General features: G+C 32.1%; 3 protein-coding genes across 4 annotated transcripts in view; all 3 read right to left on the bottom strand.

Annotated features, from left to right (window-relative positions):
• The window catches only part of LOC126851241 (E3 ubiquitin-protein ligase MYLIP), a 109,981-nt gene extending 99,433 nt beyond the window's left edge, over positions 1-10,548 (bottom strand). Inside the window, exon 1 of the mRNA XM_050594989.1 lies at positions 9,801-10,548. Within this exon, the coding sequence (XP_050450946.1) occupies positions 9,801-9,887 (87 nt within the window). The 5' untranslated portion in view covers positions 9,888-10,548. The remainder of the gene's footprint in view (positions 1-9,800) is intronic.
• A 1,011-nt stretch (positions 10,549-11,559) lies between these two features.
• LOC126851256 (V-type proton ATPase subunit G) lies at positions 11,560-13,538 on the bottom strand. The gene is made up of 4 exons (XM_050595011.1): positions 13,371-13,538; positions 12,691-12,791; positions 12,489-12,587; positions 11,560-12,378 (listed from the first exon to the last, which is right to left on the bottom strand). Exons 1-4 carry the CDS (start codon positions 13,450-13,452, stop codon positions 12,304-12,306), a joined length of 357 nt encoding a protein of 118 aa, XP_050450968.1. The 5' UTR covers positions 13,453-13,538; the 3' UTR covers positions 11,560-12,303.
• Positions 13,539-13,548: 10 nt separating this feature from the next.
• Positions 13,549-16,220, bottom strand: LOC126851239 (protein LTV1 homolog). Of its 2 annotated transcripts, XM_050594988.1 has the most exons (8): positions 16,064-16,220; positions 15,416-15,965; positions 15,119-15,345; positions 14,909-15,037; positions 14,661-14,852; positions 14,296-14,535; positions 14,057-14,209; positions 13,549-13,665 (listed from the first exon to the last, which is right to left on the bottom strand). In XM_050594988.1, exons 1-7 carry the CDS (start codon positions 16,064-16,066, stop codon positions 14,096-14,098), a joined length of 1,455 nt encoding a protein of 484 aa, XP_050450945.1. In that variant the 5' UTR covers positions 16,067-16,220; the 3' UTR covers positions 13,549-13,665; positions 14,057-14,095. The 2 variants fall into 2 exon arrangements, with proteins under 2 accessions (XP_050450945.1, XP_050450944.1); XM_050594987.1 differs by lacking the exon at positions 13,549-13,665 and having other exon boundaries at positions 13,970-14,209.
• Positions 16,221-16,251: the final 31 nt, after the last annotated feature.

The raw sequence follows: 16,251 nt of genomic DNA on the forward strand, positions 1-16,251 counted from the left end.
ATTTCGGCCGATTGTCGATTCACCACTAAATGAACAATAATGACGCGTATAACTTCGGCAAAATTTGCAATTTATAATATAAGCGAGAATGTATACAATACGAGAATAAATGCCGCGTATCGTTTCCGTAAAATGAATATGGAATATAATATTGATTGCGGCTCAACTTTCCTAACAAAATGTATTAATTGTAGAACAAATATAATTAATATTTGCATCGCCTATTTATATCCATTTGTTTATTTGACACATTAATATTTTTCAACATCGCCTAAAAAAATAGTAATATTTGAAAATAATTTCATCATACTTTATAATTATTTTATAATGTTTATAATATTATTATTAATTTATTTATTATTAATTTATTTATTATTAATTATTTATTATTAATTAATTTATATATTTGTGTAAATTTTTTTAATACGCTACAAGTGTGATATAGTTTGTTTCGGAACTGTCTGTGTGTTTGTCTAATTTTTTCCTGTCTTATGTATTACAAAAAGTAGATTATATATTTATCTCTCGCATTGCATGTTGGCGCAAAGAAAATTTTTTATTTCACATATTAGTCCCCAACGAATTAAACGTTGCGCTCAATTATGCTTGCTTTGAGAGGAATTTAGATATCGCGTTGTGAAGTGACAATGACGGATGCCCAATTATCGTAATATAAATATTTGACATGTTTAATAACGGCGCGCGAATAGATATCAAAGACACAGGATGCGTAGATTAATTATATTATTGTTAAAAAACAGCAACATGTTAAACCGCGCATAGTACTCTTTTAATTGACACTTTTGTCTAAAAATAGTAGCAGTTGCAAATAGCACGATGTATATGTATACATACGTACTACGTATCGTCGAGAGAGTCGTAAAAGCGATACGATAATTTTTATTGCATGCATTATCTATTCGAACACTTTGAAACATGAACACGTGCAATATTGCAACATTGCAATATTGTGGTAATTTACCGTCATTATCATGTCACCGCTTGAGGCATGGTCAAAAATATTACGCGCCTGTTTGGTAGCATCGATCGAGGCAGATGATGTCTGTGTTAATTCTTCTCACGATGTTAATAATTTTGGAATTTATGATATAAAATTCAAATCGGAGTACATACACACATATAAACTAGAAAAATATTTTTAGACGTTTTTTCTTCTTTGTGTATTATACAAAAAATTTTTAAAAATATTGAATATAAAGCGATATTTTGAGTCAACAGTCATTGCATTCAAAGTATTGGCGGGAGTCCTGTACGAGATTGCAACGCGTATTACAAACAATAACAATTGTTGCTTCACTGATTTACGCCATGCATTGTATCTATCGTGCATTGTCGTTTCGATCGTATTGTCTCGAGCCATCGAGGCCGTCCAAGTTAACGAACGAAAGACAAATAAATGGCTCGCGTACGAAAACATCGACCAAGACAAAGCTAGCAAAAGTACAGGAAAGGATGTTAAATCGGAATGAGAAGCATCGAGGAACAAAAAAAAGGCGGATGAAAAACAAGAAGAGTGAAGAAAGAAAGAAAGTGTGGATGTGTTTGTGTACATACGTATGTATGCATGCCTAGCAAGATCGAAAGCGAAGAAAAATGTGATTGTACGAGAAAAGTTTGTTCGTAGCAAGCAGATTTCGTAAAAATTCTAATATAGATTTATTCACTATTCAACATATTTATTGATGTTTGCACATATATTTTTCTATAAGATATGTAATCACAAATTATGTATATATATATATCATCTTATTAGGCACTTTATTAAATCATATGTTTGCATATATTATTAATACTGCTAATATTTTACTTATAGTTTATTAATTGTTTTGCCAAGCTTAGAATTATTTTCATGGCAGATGTTTTAAACCCAAAATTCATGTCGTGATGACGCCCCTAAGATCTCTTATAAGAATGTTGCAGTAAACAAACCTGGCCTTCCGAGAGGCCAATGCACCTCGCGCTGGTTTGCTATGTTTGTAACTTCTCGGATGCGGCTTGGCACTTTGCATTATACAAAGGCGTGTCAATATGTATAACTTGATTAATGGACGAATCCTTTCGATAAATATTGTTCAATTTATGTGATTTAGCTATTTTTGCATGTTTCTTTTATATTTCTCTGTGTAATATCTATAACTTTATTTATGTAAAATACTCGAAAATGCATTTCACAATTTTAAAAAAAAATGTACACTTTGATTATTTATTATTATTTTATCAATATTATTTCTTCGTTTACAGGCATATATTTAAACTAAATTAAGATTAAAAAATTGAAAATATCTTTTAAAAAGGAGAACATTCGTATTATATTTTCCCTTTGTAAGATAGTGCTATGTTACCCGAGTAGCTCTATTAATATATTTTCCATCATTTTTTCTTTGCTTTTATTTTGAATTACTTTCAAAGATTCGGTGTGTTCTTTTATGAAAGTATTTTATTTTTTTTTATATCTTCTTGACGATAAAATCATACACGACATTTTCTCATTATTATGTTAATTATGTTTTAATGTAATCTAGCCATTTATTTTAATAACGTTCTTAACTTATTTTAAATACGAATTGAGAAAAATGCTTTTATATATATATATATATATATATATATATATATATATATATATATGTTCAAATATTATTAATAAATATCAAGTAAATATCAAAATTTATGTAAATTTTAATACAAATTAATTCATATTTCCATTACAAAGTATCTTTGTACGATTACAAAAATAAACTTTAGTACGTGTAGATTTTGCGATTTACATTATCATTTTGTTTACAAAAAAAAAAACGATATATAATGAATATGTGGTTTATTTGACACATGGTGTTATTAATTTCGCCAAGTATCTGTCTGCAATAACTGGCGTGGATTATCAATTATAAATGTTATTTTAATATCACGTGCACAGTCAATACCGCAATCATTTATGCACGATGGCTGGACGTTTCATTTTCGTCTTTCGATCAAATATTAACGAGCGCAGTGGGACTTCCATTACTATAATTAGCCAAAATGCAAAGTGCACTAGTGACTATCGCACTTTTGTATTTCAGCAATATGAAAGCTTTTAATCAATCCATTATACTTTTACCTTCTACATTCTCTCGAAGCAGCAATTAAAGCGTTTACAAAAAATTAAAATGCAACATCCAAAAGGGATTAGCTTAATCATTTTATAACAGATTATTATTCATTAATCTCTCTCTTACCCGATGAATAAACATTTTTGACGCTATATTATATTTTTAAGCTTTTTATTACACTGTCATAGAATAATGTAATAAAACATTACTCTTTGCAAAATATTGTAACATCATGAGGGAACAGATTATAATGGGAGCATATTATAGGATTTTGGCTATCAGACTGAGAATATCAGAAAGTGACTAGCGCAGAATTTCACGCTGATTTATCGGAGAAAAACGCGCGCGGAAATGTCCATGGAATGGCAATATCTTTAAGGGAGAGATCAAGGCAGGAAACCCGCGGAAAATTCGATCACCCGGATATTACTCCGATTCTGCGTCTCTAGTCAAGCGAGAAACTTTTGCGATAAAGTGAACTTTAAAAGTAGGAAAATAATCTCTCGCGCAGAAACTTTCGGGTGGAGAACGGCGAAAGCGTTTGCGAAGCTATCTCCTATATCATCGCTATTATTTCAGCTAAATTTGACGTCATTGTTTTTTGTGTGTTATTATCGCTGTTTTAGAAAAGATTCGAAAACAAGACTTGAGTTTTCCTTAGTCCGCTTGAGCTTATAAATCCGAACTTAAGAGAAGCGCCCGAATGCGATTTAGCATACGCAATTTTATATCAATCTTTTCGTAATAATTTTTTTTTTCTCAAAACGAGATTAATATTTATATTATGCACATATAAAATGTATAATATGAATATTACGCTTGTGCGAGCACATTACGTAGTACTAAATTAAAATCTCCGCTTATAAATCGCCTTAAAAGTGTAAGAAACTCATACACGTCGAACTTGGATATTATGCAACTTACGTGGAAGAAGCACGCGCGAGAAGAGGCTGGGTACCATGAGATTATAATACCGAACGAGTTTAACGAGCAAAAATTTAATTTCGCGACAAGCTCGTAACTTCCACTGTGCAAACTGCAATTTGCGTCCCTACGCGCGCGTACTGCGAACCACCGCAATCAAACTGAAAAACGAAGTTGACCTTTGCAAACCGCGTAATCCAAATCGTGCGCGGCTTTAACGCGATGCAATTCGCACATGTATGGCGAAGGTACACGTGCAATGCAATTCCCGGATGAAATTTCTACACATTTTTGCATCGTAATTCACTTTCTACAACTTTTCATTTTCACAACGGCAAAAACGAGAATTAGTTCGATGACGCAAATTCCGTAAATACATATCCGTCGAAACTGCAATAAACAACGGAGATGCACGTACGCGGCAAATTGTTATACGATTAAAGAGAGAAAAAGATATGCATAAGGAAATATGCGGACGATTGCTTTCTCGAATTATATTCTCTGCCTTAATTAAATAATTGAAAATAATGGTCAGTTTTATTTTTTTTTTGTCTGCATGTATCGTCTGATACATCTCAACACGCACGAAAACTCGGTCGCTAGACTCCTAAGTTTATCTATAAGCTTATATTATTCATTATTCCGTTAATAATAAATTTTGTAATCTTATAAAATGTTATTTCTTACATCTCATAAGTATTCTGCATATTTATCAATAAACATGTCAAAATATCACAATGAATCGTGAAACGCGAATATTGGATAACGATAATCGCGATAATTGAAATAATGATTATAAATTGCAAATAGTGTAAAAGATCCATGATGCGAACACGAACGATGCGAATTACTACGAGCCGCGATTTGCAAATAGCGAATCGTGAATACGCATAATCTGGCTCGAAACGCAAGTTTCAAAAATATTATTCGATACAATTTCACGCTCATTTCAAACTCATGTTCACCTTCATTTAGATTTTGCTTTTCCAACATCTCACCACCATTGCATTGGCATATATATTGCAGGGACGAGCATGCAATTAACATGTATAACGTAATTGCGTACGCACGGAGTCGCGGAGGATGAAGTTTAAGAAAAATTGTCGCAAAGTTAGCCAGGGTTTGCCCTGAACTCGACAAAGTTCTTAATTAATCCTATTAATTAGATGCACCGTTGTCACAGCATCTGACGAGACTTGAGACACGACGAAAATTCGCGCGTTGTCTCAACTTGTCGCATAAGGGTTATGAGGGTGTATCGGGAGAATAGAGCTAAAATTAATATCTTGTATTATATATTGTATTGTATATCTTTACAGAGAAAACTATAAAACGCATAAATTTCGTTTACGGATGTATATACAAGTACAATAATGTACGTACAAGTTTATTTTAAGATTTAAGATGATGGTGTGCGATATTAACAAAAGTGAAGTAATGCTGACAGTTTACACGCTAAAATGATTAAATCTGCACGTGATAATGAAGTATCGAGAGAGAATTTTCTAGGAGAGAGAGAGAGAGAGAGAGAGAGAGAGAGAGAGAGAGAGAAATAACATTGAATAGATTGATATTCATTGATTCAGAGAGAAAAAAAAAGAGAGATTATATGTAAAATTCAAAAAACCGAAATAGATGTATAATGTGTCTTATCTTATTTAGAAAATAATTACAGAATCTTGATTTTTACGAAGAAAAACTACTACATTCGACAACTATTATCTCTCACGAGTAATTAATTTGCAAGATATAATTTGATTGTCAATATTATTTATTTTCCTTTTCTTCTTGAGAGTACATACTTTTAATATTATCATTTGTTATCACATTAACATATTTTCGCTTTGATGTTAACACTTCGATGTTGCGTGAGATAAAGAAAAGCGTGGATGAATAAGCTGATATAAGAAGAAATTTATTGTGACCGATAAGTGTAAGTAGAAATGTCTATGTCTGGCACGCGAAATTAATCCGCCTTTTGATGATGAAAATAAAATTCTCTGTATACGCAATGTTAATTGATATTGTAACAAATTAGATGCAAAGAAATATGCGAAAAAAGAATCACCATATCATACATAGAAGAACAATCGGACGATATCGCGCGTGACAGATTGATAGGAGAGTTTAGACGTTCGTTCGCATTCCTCTTACTATTCATCTTGCATGACGCGAACAGAGCGGGAAATAGACTCCTGGTAAACGTAAATTAGATCTTGAAAACGTCTGCCTCATGTGCGCGCGTCGATCGGATTGACTCCGCGGAGTACAAAGACGACAACAAATTGGATTCCCGGATTGAATTCCGGCCAATTGTGACCTAATTTCCATATCGATGCAACGCAACGCAACGCCACCGATGAGAAAATTTCGAACGTTTTTCGAGTAAATAAATGTTTTACATTTATGCGCATACACACACAGCACGCGCGAAAGTGATATAACACCCATAGAATCAATGTGTGTGTGTGTGTATTAGTCTGAAAAAATCTATCCATGAAATAGATAAAACAGATATATTATAAAACATTAATAATGATATGATATAATATCGATTGGAGACGCAAATTTCTCGGAAGAGAGGGAAAGAGAGAGAGAGAGAGAGAGAGAGAGAGAGAGAGAGAGAGAGAGAGAGAGAGAGACAGACAGACAGACAGACAGACAGACAGACAGACAGAGAGACAGAGACAGACAGAGAGACAGAGACAGAATCTAGCAAAAAACAAAAAATCTCTTGCAATTAGTTTTTAATAATATTTACGAAATCATCCCGTATATGCGCGCGCGTTCATGTGTGTGTATGTGTGAATAATGAAATATTTTGTACAAGTGCAATATATTATATTCTTAGAATTATATGTATAATAAACACAAGAAAAGATTAACAAACTTAACGTACTTATACACGTTTTAATTTTATATAATATAATGCCATCAGAGCCACAATTTGCTGATTGCGCGCGAAAAACGCACACGTAGGAAAATTTTGCAGGTGGCTGAAGTTATTAATGCATTGATCAGTAAAATTGCAATTCAGTTAGGCCCCCTGACCCAGTTGAACCCAATGACTGTAAACACAATGCGCATTGATATGAGTAGCAAATATTGCTACTCATACCAATAGTTTCCCATTATGCTTTTTTTATTTAGGATATGCCAATAGAGTTTATTTATCACAATGCAATCTTCAACAAAGATTAACAAATGCCCATTAAACAAGTTTTGGCGCATAGCGCGATTCTGTTTGATGAACGCGCATAGTTCCATACAATTTGCATAATTTGTGTATTACATCGTTTAATATACATCGTTTAATATACATGTAATTACATCGTTTAAATAAACAGTGTTTTTTGCGTTTGTTAAAAATTTCGCATGTAAAGATTCAAGCGTGGTAACGCTTGATTAACAGTTTCAATTAATTCCAAATTGTGCCAAGTGCGCTTAATGCGAGCTTATCAGAGCTATAGCAAAATTATAATATTGTACCATTATAAGAAAGATGCTGAAAATTGCTGTTTTGTTCATGATAAAAGATTTATTTATCTTTCGTAAATGATTTTGCAGCAAAACTGCAAGATGATGAATTAATGATTAAATAAGATTTACAAAACTCGTTCGCTCAATAAATACTAAGAATGATTCTTTTTCATATAATCAAACAAAAATTTTTCTTATACTGAAACATTGCAATCTTCGACAAATCATGCATCATATGCGCAAGAACATATCTATTATCTCGTTGAATTATCCGAATGGAAGAAAATGAGCACGAGATTTATTTTTATCCCATCCCAACCTTCGAAGTTATTTTCGTATGTCCGATAACCGGTTCCTCCTCTACATGCAACGCGCGTATAACAATATAAAACGAAAATGAAATCGTGAACGCCGAATTACGATTACGCTGTTGAAAAATATACTAGCGTAAATCATTAGTATTTACAGTAATTATTAATCCAGGGTAATCAGAATGATGTCATCGTGAAAATAAATTATGTAATATTCGACCTTTAGCGTATGAATATATAACGCAGCATTAATCTTTTATCAACGCAAAAATATATTTAAGTATAAATGTCAATAAGATTAAGAATAAGGTATTTATATTAAACGTATTATTATTCTCGCACGTATACATGCATTATGTCATAGAAATAATTTAAAACTTAAATTTAATGAAGTATATGTAATATTAAATTACTCACGAGAAAACTTTTAATTTATATATTCTACAAATATAAGTAGCCACGGCCATTCCCTAGTTCTTTCTCGAATTAATCTTTCGGTAAAAAATATAGAAGTCTCACGTAATGAGGTCTTTTTCGAAAAGATAGATAGAATTACAAAAGTGGATTTTTTTAAAAAAACTTTCAAAGTTACCAACGGCACTTTAGTATCGAACTAAAATTCATGCCAGCCATATGTTTTCGTCGGCATCTGTTGCGCACGTGCGAATTATGACCTAGGCCAAGGTACGTTCACAAGTTATTATTAATACTTGAAATAGGACTTTTTATACTTTTATAATGTACATTTTCACTATCATCCGAGTGTAAGCCTTTCTTTTTTCTCAGCTTCATCTTACTCCCCTCATCCCCCCTCCCCACCCCTCCCCACCCACACAGATGTATACAATATATATAATAAATACACACATACCTACATATATATATATATATATATATATATATATATATATAAAGCTTTTCAATAAATTTATCACCTGTCATTACGAATATTTGTAAACAAAAGAATGGAGAGAGAAAAAGAGAAAAACATATAATTTTATACTTGTTAAAAGCGGCGACAAATTTCGAAGAAATTTCGAGAAATCATAATAATCTACATATTTAATGTTATCTAAATTAAAAAGAGTTAATGCAAAAACTGACAGATCTAATTAAAAGTCGCAATTCTCTTCAAAATTGAAAATATTGATTATCATCAGTTCTGTCATTAAACACTTTCATATATGAATCGAGAATCTTGCTACACTTTAATATATTGCACAATATAAGGATGCAATCTTTTCGAGCTGCTGCATGCACAATTGTCCCGATCTGAATCATGTTAAAGTCCTCAAGATGATAAGTTTGCACTGTATATCATACTGACTTGTATCGACAAGGAATAATTTAATTTAAAAAAAAAAATATATATATATATATATATATATATATACACACAACAAAATTTTTTTTTAAACAAAAAATAAGAACAAGCTGTAAAAAAAAAGGAAACCTTTTTTACTATTAAAGCTTCTAATTAAAAATTATTTCATTCAAATAGTTCATTATAGTTTTGTTGTATGTATTATTATATGTATAGATATACTTTATTATTACACTGTCTCTCTCTAGTATCAAGTACATATAAGTAAAATATTTGTATACATTTCAGTCGAAGATACATGCGAAATCAAATATTTTCTCATGAATAAATTGAAGAGACTTCAAAATTTACTGACGAAAAATATCCGAGTTGTATAAGACAATTGTATTAACAAAGTAGGATATAATTCATATTTGTCCTCAATGACAAATTAATTTGCTGTTAATACGAATATTGTGTACAATATAAACGCGTGGGTGTGCGCTAATACACAGCTCAAGAATGAGAAAATTCATTAAAATTATACTCCATGTTTATACATCGAACAATTCCCATGTTTAAAGGAATAAAAATTGAAATAAACTTGTATGGCTGCTACATATCGTGGGATCAATGTGTTGTTTATCAACAAGGACAAAAGTATGCACTTACCTTTTCGAGGCACTCTTGACCGATGGCTTTTGGGTCGACCTGCACCTCGAGGATGACGGAATTGGCTTGACTGACGAGACACCACATTCTCGCAATCACTATTTCCTCGATGACCTTTGAATTCTCGTACCAATTCCTCGCCGACAACTCCTTCTCACAAGAGAACAGAGCAACTAAACACTTTGACACGCGACGCGCACGGTACTTACAAAGGCAACGATCAAGACGACGGTTATGATGACAACAATCTTTTAGCCGGATACGCGGCTGGTCGACGACCGATCGTGCCCGGTGATACTTTCTTTGTCATAACAAGAGCTTCAAAAAATAAGTACGCGGACAGCTGTCACAGCAAGAGGTTCGCACGCGATTACATGCAATATCGGCAACGTGCTCACTCTTATCGTATCGGAGGACGAACGCGTCTCGTCAACTTCCATTTCTCAGCGCGAAATAACACACGCACTGACGCCGCACACCGCTCTACACCGCTCTTCGCTGTCGCTGTCGCGGCTCGCGTCGCGGCCCGCGGCTTACTTCACGAAATCGAATCGCAATTCTGGCCGCTCTCTATCGGGTGGCGCTAGCGCCGTGTAGTTAACACATTGGATACACAAAATGAAACGCATACTATCATATATCGTACCGTCGCTCGAGAGCGCAGCGCGCCGAGTGAGAAGAAGTTAAGAAGGTTAGGTGCGCACAGCTGATCGCCGCGACAACGCGCACCACGCAGCGCGCACAGTGTAATGCGCGTGCTTCCCCCCAAGTCATGTATGCGATCGCGCAGCATAATCGGACACGGTCATCGGATGCAGTTTTACGCGGCGAATGGTGTTCAACCATGAACATATAAAATACATAGAAGGAGTTTATTGCGTAATGAGGGAAGCATTTACGATAGGGGGATATCAATGCTGCAACTTTGGTGTCTATCGGGCAAATCGGCGCAGTTTAGCGCGGCTCGAAATCCACCAATCATAAAAGAAATCAAACAAGCTCACATTCCAGTGCACATCGCTTGCGTCTTATCTGTAAACTCTAAACTCTCTATTGTCCACATCGACAGATAATGCGCTCTATTCTCTATCTATGTTTTCTATAAACGCCTATGCGTTTAATTGCTCCATATAACTTTTTGCGCAAACAATAGGAAATGTAAATAAGCAATCTGTGTATTTTTCTGTCTCTTTTTCTTTGTCTTTTAGATTGTATCTATTCATCTAATAGAATTGTAAATTGTCGGTTTAATAAGAAATAGATTAAACTTTGATTTTGATATTATAAAATAATATAATTAAAATTGATTTTATTAAGATTAATTTAAACAATTATAATAAAATATATTATTATGACAGAGAATTAATTTGAGACCTGAGTTATAACTTATAAAATAATAATTGCACAAAATACTCTATTATATATATATATATACATATATATATATATATATATATATATATATATATATATATATATATATATGAATCATTCGAAAAAAGCGGCAAAATGTATGTTAAATTTAATATTTATTAAGTGTATCTTTTATATATATTTACATGTCCTTGAATATATAAGTTACTCTCTTTTTACGTGTGTTATTTATTTATATTAAATTAAATTATATATATTTCAAATATATATTCAACAATAATTAATATTAAATTAATATCTTATCCTTCTCTCCAGTATGTAACATATTAGTTCTTTATTTAAAAATAGTACTTTCTAATAGACTGGAAAGACAATATACGAATAATTTAGGATTTAATTTTCTTCTTATTTATTTTTGACACTATATAATACTGTACAATCAATCAACTTATACAGACAGAATGTGTTTGTTTGTGTGTGTGTATGAGACAAAATCTCATTTCGGAAGGTCATACAATAACTTTAAAAGATAAAATGGGTTTAAATATTGCTACAACGTTATATATGGTTCACTATCGACTGGGAGCGCGTCCGTAAACCGCAAAAAGCTGTAGATAAAAATCTTGTTAAGTGTCGTGTCCTCGATGCGACAGAAATCATGGAATGACATCTAATATATATATACATTTATAACAACATAGAATTCTTTACCATCACCCTAGATCACTTTAGCCATATCTATCTTGGATAATAATATATCGTTCCGATGTGTCTAGGCCATGACACATCGGACGATACTCCATATTCATTTTTTTCTTTTTTTATGTTATACAGCAATTCTCAAACTATTCAAACACATGGCGACAAAAAAGCTCAGTTAAGTTAATAACAATATGGACACATTTATTGTCGTGTAACAATTACGGAGAAAATATTCTAGTAATAGTTTGAGTATCACTATCTAAAGCTACATTGTATACAGTTACTCCAACTACATGTCATATGTGATATAATAGCGATAAATACGTTATTAAGATATAGTATAAGTAAACAGTAATATTTAATGTATACATTTATATATAGCATTAATATTATATTATTTATAACAATTAGATGCAATTCCTGTGGCTTAGAGCTCAATGCGATAATTGTTGTGCAATTCTGGCTTGATATCATACACCAAGTCCAAAATCTTAAGCATGACCTAAATTGTAAAAGAAAAAAAGAGAGTAAATATTGTAATTTCTCACATACAATTGTCTCTCTCTATATATATAAATATCTTTATTAATTAAATTTACATTACAGGCTTACCGCGTTTTTATGCACAGCAACGGTCTGATTCATTTCTTCTATCTTGATTCGTGTATCTGCCTCGATGCGTGCAGCTACATCTTCTTTTGAACCCATATGCTATAATAATATGAATAACATCATGAGTAACTTAGTAATTAAATTGGATATTATGATATAAATTTAATAAACACGCATCGAACTAATGAGGAATAATACTTACTTTGGCTTCAAACTCACGAAATTGTTTCTCTCGTTCCTGCCGATATTTCTCAATTTCATCCTGAGCTTCTTCTTTAGCCTGCTTCAGACGACGTGCTTTACCTATAAGAATAGAAAGAAAATTACAATGCAAGATTTTTTAAAAATTATACAAAATGTTACATTCTGGCTTATAATTCCATTTTAACATTATTTCATTAATATTACTACAGATTCAGATCAGAATTCCTAAAAAAATTCAACAGTTCTTAAGACAGAATATCGATATATAGCAAATAAGTAAAGCTTTAAAGAGAAATTGTAAAGCTCTGCTAAATATAGTTATGTATTTAATAGATTATTAAAATAATAATATAAAATTTAAGTAAAACTTGACAAATACGATTACTCTCATAACAAACAGATCGCAGGTTAACCAAAACTGTCCGCTACGAACATCGCAATTATGTATGCATAATTATGTATGCGATAATAATATTCAATTAAAATTTACTCTCTATATGCTTTGCAGCATAGTTCCGAGTGAGTTACCAAAAATTTATCACGTATATCATTTTCAAAAAGGTTTGACATCGCGACCAAAAAAGTTACAGTCTCATGACCGAACGATCAAATGGCGCAAGCGTCTACATGTCGCGAATATTTTCTCACGCGAGCTATTCCGCCGATAAATGCACTTACGTTTTCGAGCATCCGAGACCTTTTCCGCAGCGCGCTTCTCGGCGGTCAGAAGCTGCTGAATACCCTGCGTCTGGCTGGCCATCTTTGCGTGTGATAGGTGAACGGCGAGAGCTATCACAAATCGATCATATGACTTTGGAGCTTCCGCCCTCTGCCCCACCTTGCAATGGCGCTCGTTCTCCGTTGTCTCATGACTTTCGTGGTCTCGTGGTCTCTCACGTGGCTACTCTATTTTTTTATTCTTACTATCGTTACTATTCTACGCGAAAATACCCGATTCAAAAATTGGAGAATACTAGAATTAACAAATATGTAAGCGAATCTTAATGACTTTCTAAATTAACTCCATGTGATAAAATTGAAATTCCGCGACTATGAAAATATTGCATGATTCTTAGCCGCTTTTAAATCTGGTCACGTGATACCATTCGATTGTATATATTATTAATACAATAAAAATTCAATAGATCGAATAAAATTTTAAATATCATATAAGAAAGAGCGATGCTTTTCTAATTTTACTTTTTTTTTCTTAGTTACTACAATGTAACAATGTCTGCAATATGTATTACAAGAATTTAACAAAGAAAAATTGGTAATAATACAAAAAATAAATTTAATTTTATAATAAAATATATTGTATATTACATAAAATCAAAATTGTTAAATCTGTAAAGATATATTACCATATTGTTACAAAGCATATATTATTTCTGCAGAAAGTTCTATAGCATACGATTTCCATGAATGTTTTGTCTATTGTTCAACCTAATCTTTTCTTGACATTTCTTTTCCTCTTTAAATGCCTCCGTATTTGCTTTTCGTTCTATCCTTCTTTCCTAAAATTACAAAAATTATATAATATGTAAATGAAACTTAATTAAATTAGTCATTGAATGTTTCACAATATATACTATATACATACCTTTCTGTATTCTTTGAGTAATTTTTTTCTTTCTTTCCTAGCATTGGGAGTTTCTCCTTTAGGTCTTATGCTTAAAACACTTAAAGTGGATTTTCTACTTTCTGCTATGGATTGTGAACTTTTTAATGTATTATCTGTTGCATCAAATTGGGCTAATGCCTCAGCTGTTAATTTTCCAGTGTTGCCTAATACATTTTTTGGAACACCAGTTTTTCGATCAATTTCAATCTTTTTTGAACACTATTAAAAATATACAAAGCTTTAATATAAGTTTAATTAAAAAATAATATATCTTTTTATATATTTAATTTTTTTTTTTTTTAGTAGAATAAATGTGAGTTTGAAATATATATAAAATAATTTACCTTGGGAGGATCTGGAATTAATTTAGGGTGATTATAAATGTTACTATATGTGCTAAGAATACTTTCGCAATCCCATTTATCCTTTTCACGAGCATCGACCACGAGTTTTTCTATATCATCATCTTCTGAACTCGGATATTCTCTTTCCACAATTTTCATTCTATCTTTCATAAGTTCCACAATATTTTCCGTCTGTAAATATGAAGAAAGCTAGTACATTTAACATTGTAACCTCGCATTATACTTACATCTTCTTTCTGTTTTTTTTCAAACTCAACAGCATATTGCAAAATAAGATCCGAATCGTGCGCTACATATCCTTCTATTTCATCACAATCTAAAGCACCAATTTCATTTTCATCATATGCAGCATACATCTATATAATTATAAATAAAATAAAAATTAAGACACATATATAATAACATTGGAACATATTGAAAAAGATAAAAATTTAAACCTGTTCAAATTTATCATCCAACAATGCAAGTTGTTCATTTCTTCTCATCACACTACTACTTATAGAATATTCTGTAAATCTTGATTTTGTTTCTTCTTCCTTGAAAGTATATTGAGGTCCATTTAAACTATGTACATCATCTGCTTCTTCGTCATCTAAATTCATGTTACCCTCAGAGGAGATATCAGATTCATTATATTCATTTCTTGATTCATTCAATTCATATTCTAAGAATATAAAAATTGTAAACATTAAATAAGCACAAGAGATATTATTATTTAATTTAGGAAAATTTACCATATTCTCCGTCGGAATTCTCACAATCGCTACTTCCAGCATTAGCCATTTCGATAAAATTATCTTCTAACTGATTTTCAGGATCGTCAAAATCGAAATCATCATCCATAGCAGCAACCACATCTGGATCAAGATCCAATTGTAGTCCAGAGACTGGTGCTGCTTTATTGAGCATACCAACTTTTTCCTCAACATTTGATGCAAAAACAGAGGATGGTAAGTTAATTTTTGGAGCATCTTTGTCACATTTAATATGATTAGTATTGTCGATGCGTTGCCATTCAACAGATAACGTATTGACATCTTTAAGATGTTGTAAATAATTGTAGTCATCATCAAAGTAAATCCCATATTTTTGCTGTTCCTCTCTCCGTTTTTCACTATCTACTGTCTTTTTTTCTGTTTTTGCCGCGTGTATTTCACCAACTGGCACGAGAACTCTTTGCGGTGCCGTTTCATCTGCTACTAATGGATCTTTTTGCGACCGATGGACTAGATGGAACGTAACAGAATTCTTCTTGTCGATAAATTTTTTTGTTTTTCCCTTCGGCTGCAATTATTTTACATTATCACTCTACAGATCTGCAATTCTAACCTATCTACGAGTGTTTGATAAAAACAAATTTTTAGATGCGTATTAAGACTTACCATTTTAATTCGTTTTATTGAATTAATCGAATGAGTGTATTTTTATCAAAACTTAATGTGAGCGAATTATGTTAAGAACTAACATTCACTATTCACTATTGCCATTGGTATAATCCACATGTCAGCATAATATAAAAAGAAAGAGTTTCTTCCAATGTTTTCCTTACCTAAATGCGCAGTAGTCACCA

The sequence above is a fragment of the Cataglyphis hispanica genome, chromosome 7, assembly GCF_021464435.1.
Source record: "Cataglyphis hispanica isolate Lineage 1 chromosome 7, ULB_Chis1_1.0, whole genome shotgun sequence".
Classification (NCBI taxonomy): domain Eukaryota; kingdom Metazoa; phylum Arthropoda; class Insecta; order Hymenoptera; family Formicidae; genus Cataglyphis; species Cataglyphis hispanica.

What these genes read in the sequence shown, in the direction of transcription:
- LOC126851256 (XM_050595011.1), bottom strand. Translation starts at nt 13,452, where the DNA reads ATGGCCAGCCAGACGCAGGGTATTCAGCAGCTTCTGACCGCCGAGAAG. An exon ending in GGTCTCGGATGCTCGAAAAC is followed by an intron (nt 12,792 to 13,370) that starts GTAAGTGCATTT and finishes CTATTCTTATAG; the next exon opens with GTAAAGCACGTCGTCTGAAG. An exon ending in TTCGTGAGTTTGAAGCCAAA is followed by an intron (nt 12,588 to 12,690) that starts GTAAGTATTATT and finishes ATATTATTATAG; the next exon opens with CATATGGGTTCAAAAGAAGA.
- LOC126851239 (XM_050594988.1), bottom strand. An exon ending in TGGATGATAAATTTGAACAG is followed by an intron (nt 15,038 to 15,118) that starts GTTTAAATTTTT and finishes ATAATTATATAG; the next exon opens with ATGTATGCTGCATATGATGA. An exon ending in TACTCAAAGAATACAGAAAG is followed by an intron (nt 14,210 to 14,295) that starts GTATGTATATAG and finishes TTGTAATTTTAG; the next exon opens with GAAAGAAGGATAGAACGAAA.